The sequence below is a fragment of the Hyla sarda genome, chromosome 3 (genome assembly GCF_029499605.1).
Source record: "Hyla sarda isolate aHylSar1 chromosome 3, aHylSar1.hap1, whole genome shotgun sequence".
Classification (NCBI taxonomy): Eukaryota; Metazoa; Chordata; class Amphibia; order Anura; family Hylidae; genus Hyla; species Hyla sarda.
In genome coordinates this window covers 67,424,839-67,429,076 of record NC_079191.1, presented here as the reverse complement: position 1 = coordinate 67,429,076, position 4,238 = coordinate 67,424,839, and the positions used below count along the sequence as shown (strand labels likewise).

Here is a 4,238-nt window from a genome sequence, read left to right as displayed (position 1 = left end):
GCTTGATGATGACGATGGCCGCAGTGGGCTGTCCGGGCTTTCTGGGAGTTGTAGTTTTGCAACATCTGGAGGTCCGCAGGTTGAAGACCACTGATGAAGGCATTGATAGGCGGTGATGATGATGAAGGGGGGGGGGGGGGGTATTGATGACAAAGGCCGCAGTGGTCTTCAACTTACGGACCTCCAGAGGTTTCAAAACTACAACTCCCAGCATGCCTGGTCAGCCGATGGCTGTCCGGGCATGCTGGGAGTTGTAGTTTTGAAACATCTGGAGGTCCGCAGGTTGAAGACCACTGAAGGGGATTGACAGGCGGTGATGATGAAGGGGGGGGGGGGGGGGGGATGATGACATGGGGGGATTATGTATTTCCCACCCTAGGCTTATACTCAAGTCCATAACTTTTCCTGGGTTTTTGGGGTAAAATTAGGGGCCTCGGTGTATATTCGGGTCGGCTTATACTCTAGTATATACGGTAATTTTCTGGCACCAGTTGATTTAAAAAAATGTTTTCCATCGGAGTACCCCTTTTAAGTTACGTCATAGTCTGTTAGTTGTCCCCTCTCATAAATAGGCCAGTTGGGCGGGTGGAGAGTTAGTCTCTTGCTGCATTTTGTGCCACATAATAAATGCTAATAACACTTACCAACCTACTTGTTATACAAGGCACCAGCATCCTCCCATTGGCACAATGTACATATGCATATGACTGTTTATCCTAAGTGATGGTAATTACATTAGGAATTGTGTCATGTTGTCCTGAGGCTCATAGGATTTTTACAGAAGAAAGACTGTACAATCCACCTGCCTGTCTGTTACATAATCCGTCCATCCATCCTTCCTAACCTTTGTGTTCTCAATGTGCAGGCCTATCTGATCAACTGTGTGTGGAACTGCTACAAGTACATCAATAACAGGAACATGCCAGAGATTGCAGTGTATCCTGCCTTCGAGACCCCTCCACAGGTAACCACAATCTGCACTGTTCTGTCATGAGACATGCATTCTCAAATACTTCTTAAAGGGGTACTCCGCTGCCCCAGCGTTCGAAACATTTAGTTCCGAACAGTTGGAGCGGGGGTTGTGATGTCACGGCCATGGCCCTTGTGACATCATGCCACGCCTCCTCAATGCAAGTCTATGGGAGGGGCGTGGCAGCCACCAGGCCCCCTCCCATAGACTTGCATTGAGGGGGCGTGGCATGATGTCACGCGGGGCATGGCCGTGACGTCACAACTCCCGCCACCCGCACCTAGCGTTCTACACAGAGATTGCGGGGGTCCCACCTGTTGGACCCCCACAATCAGACATCTTATCCCCTATCCTTTAGATAGGGGATAAGATGTCTAAGGCCGGAGTACCCCTTTAAGTGTAGGGTGACATGTAGCACATTCGCTTTGTATTTCAGGATGTGGGAAATACCTGTGTGTGCAGTTAGGTTTGGAGGTGGCCCCACGTCAGTGACGTATGTGTGCTGGAACCAACCTCCAAACCTAACTGCATCTACAGGGTGGCGTCGGGGTAGCCCTGTGTGTCTGCTCGTAGCAGTATCTGCCCGTGTATTTTCTGCAACGTTAAATACGCTGTGCGCTACTTGTGACACAATTCATGCGTCGTATGTATTAAAGATTTCATGCTGTTAAATTGATGCAATTACCCTAAGGAATGATCAGATCCTCCTTTCTCTAAAAAAACATACTAGTTATCATGGATTTCTTTTTGAGAGGGTGCCATATGCAGTTTTACTTCAAGGACTCGTTCACGCGGGCAGATTTTAATGTAAACTCGCTACTGCGAGTTTGAATAGGGGCAGGCTCTCTGCTGCAAATATTCAGCCATGGAAAATCTGCCACAGACCCCATTGAAGTCCAGATCTGTCACATGATGGATACCAATAGCACCAAACAAACCCCTTTGTGTTTCCATCATGTTGGGGATTTATCAGTGCTCTTTGGACAAGTATTCTGTGGACATGGCACATTAGTTTTGGCGCACATCATGACCGACTTTATTATTGTGCGCCAAAAATCCTACCTTTTCCAAATTATACATATTTTCTGTCCACAGGTACTACCAACTAGAGTTCTTGTTTCGGGCAGATATATTAATCTCTGTGGACAAGTATATGGAATTTTTAGGCACTCTGAACAAAGTCCTCGGCAGGACCATTTAGTAATAATAAGTTAAAGTGAAAAAGATACGATTACGCGTTTTTGGGAGGAGCCCTCCCTTCCTCAGATCATGGACCTGACTCTGATCTGAGGAAGGGAGGGCTCCTCCCGAAATGCGTAAACCTGTCTTTTTTATTTATTTATTTCACTTTAACTTATTAATAAATGGTCCTGCCGAGGACTTTGTTCATCACCAACTGACTTCGCTTCATCCATTTCAGAGTCTGCAAGGGTCTTTTTCTGCTTCTCCACATTCCACTCAGGGTGACTGTAGTCTTCTGCAACCCTCTGGCATAGCAGCGACTCCCACTATGTGGTTCCCCTATTATCTCAGGGGTGATATGCACACTATTGTTTACGCTGAGGTGAGCGGCCATCTATAAGCCCCGTGAGATTTTCCCACCAGACCTAGTTTCCACATTTTAAGGGTAATACACGAGGCACCATCCATCGGTTCTTCTTTTTTCTTATTTGATCAGATACTTTGCAAGCTAGGCTGTAAAGTGCAAAAAGTAAAACATCGATACTTTATGTATCTCTCTAACCTAAGAGAAAGAAAGACAATATTATTAATATAATTAATAATATAAAATATACCATAAATAAAATAATAAAATAAATATATATATACACACAAAATAAATATCTGGAATTAGTAGTTACTCCTAATATGGCACGCCTACAGCTCCCATGTGGACGGTTTACCATCTGCCTACCCTACAGATACTACGGACATGGAAGTAAGTTTCTATAACTTTTTGTTCCTTATAAGATTGTTGCATTGACCAATTCTTTTTCTTGCAGTATATCCTACCAACATACGAGATGGCCATAAAGATGCCAGAGAAGGAGAAGGACCCTCCCCCGCCTTACGTCCCAGCGCAAAAGGACGTATAACTCAATCCCCGCCCCCCCCCCCCTCCTCCCACGCTTCACCTAGTGTTAATATTGCCCCTGCTCCTCCTGCAGTAAAACTCCCATCCTGAAAAGACGACCTTATTTTTTATGTAACCCGACGCTTTACATTGCCTTAACCCTTAACATGAAGAGGACTTACGTTTTTAAGACAATCTTACTGATTTAATGTTTACGAGGGATGTAGTTTTGGGGGACGATAATGATTTATTGGTACTTTTTTTATTTTATTATTATTATATTTCGTTGTTTGTTGTTGCTCCTTGTATGTCTTTTTCCATGCCTTAACCCTTTTACTCCTGGAGAACCTCATGACTTATTGTTGACAATGCTTTGGTAATCCAGTAAACAGTGAAAGATTGAATAACAAATATTTTTCTTCAATAAAATAAAAAATAAAAAAACCTGACTCTTGTATATTTGTATACATTTGTATATTTTTAGCATAAAGAAGTTTTAATGGGTCCCTTATTCCCAGAGTCGGTGTTTTTCCAACCAGGGTGCCTCCAGCTGTTAAAACATAAAAAAAATTGATCCATCAGCTCAGCGGAGCTGATCGGGACCATCGCTGTAAAATCGCTCTGTCCCGATCAGCTGAGAGGGCAGTGGGAGGGCCCTTACCAGCCTCCTCACCATCTGATCGGTGATCTGATGCTCCCAGCCAGTCACATGGCAGGCTGGAGCAGCAGAGACTTGATAACGTTTATCAATGCTGAGCCAAAGCTTAGCATTGGACAGTGTATGAAATCGCAAGATTGCATGGTATGGCCCCCTATGGTGATATATATAGATAGAGATGTAGATATATATTGTACAAAAAAAATCTAAAGTGAATTAACCCCTTACATTGACGTGGTCTAAGGTAATACAAGGTGCTCAACCCCAAGTGCAGTTGTGCACCTACATTGGAGTGGAGACCCCGCACCTATAGATCACAATATGGGTTCACTCCTGTGGTAGATGTAAACAATGAAATTAGCTAATCCTCAAAACTAATGTAAAATTGAGACATTAGCCAGTATATCCTTATATGAAGGACATATCTGAGCCCGCACACCACGCCAAGGTTTCTCAAGTGGAGCGGGACCTAACAACTAACCCACCTGTGCCTGATACATAAAACCAGGAACCAAATTACAGGAGCCTTACGTCCG

General features: G+C 44.1%; 1 protein-coding gene across 1 annotated transcript in view; it reads left to right on the top strand.

Moving 5' to 3' along the window:
• LAPTM4A (lysosomal protein transmembrane 4 alpha) overlaps positions 1-3,488 on the top strand; it is a 38,596-nt gene extending 35,108 nt beyond the window's left edge. The window contains 2 exon segments of the mRNA XM_056564261.1: positions 866-964; positions 2,974-3,488. Coding sequence (XP_056420236.1) covers positions 866-964; positions 2,974-3,066 — 192 coding nt within the window. The 3' untranslated portion in view covers positions 3,067-3,488.
• Positions 3,489-4,238: the final 750 nt, after the last annotated feature.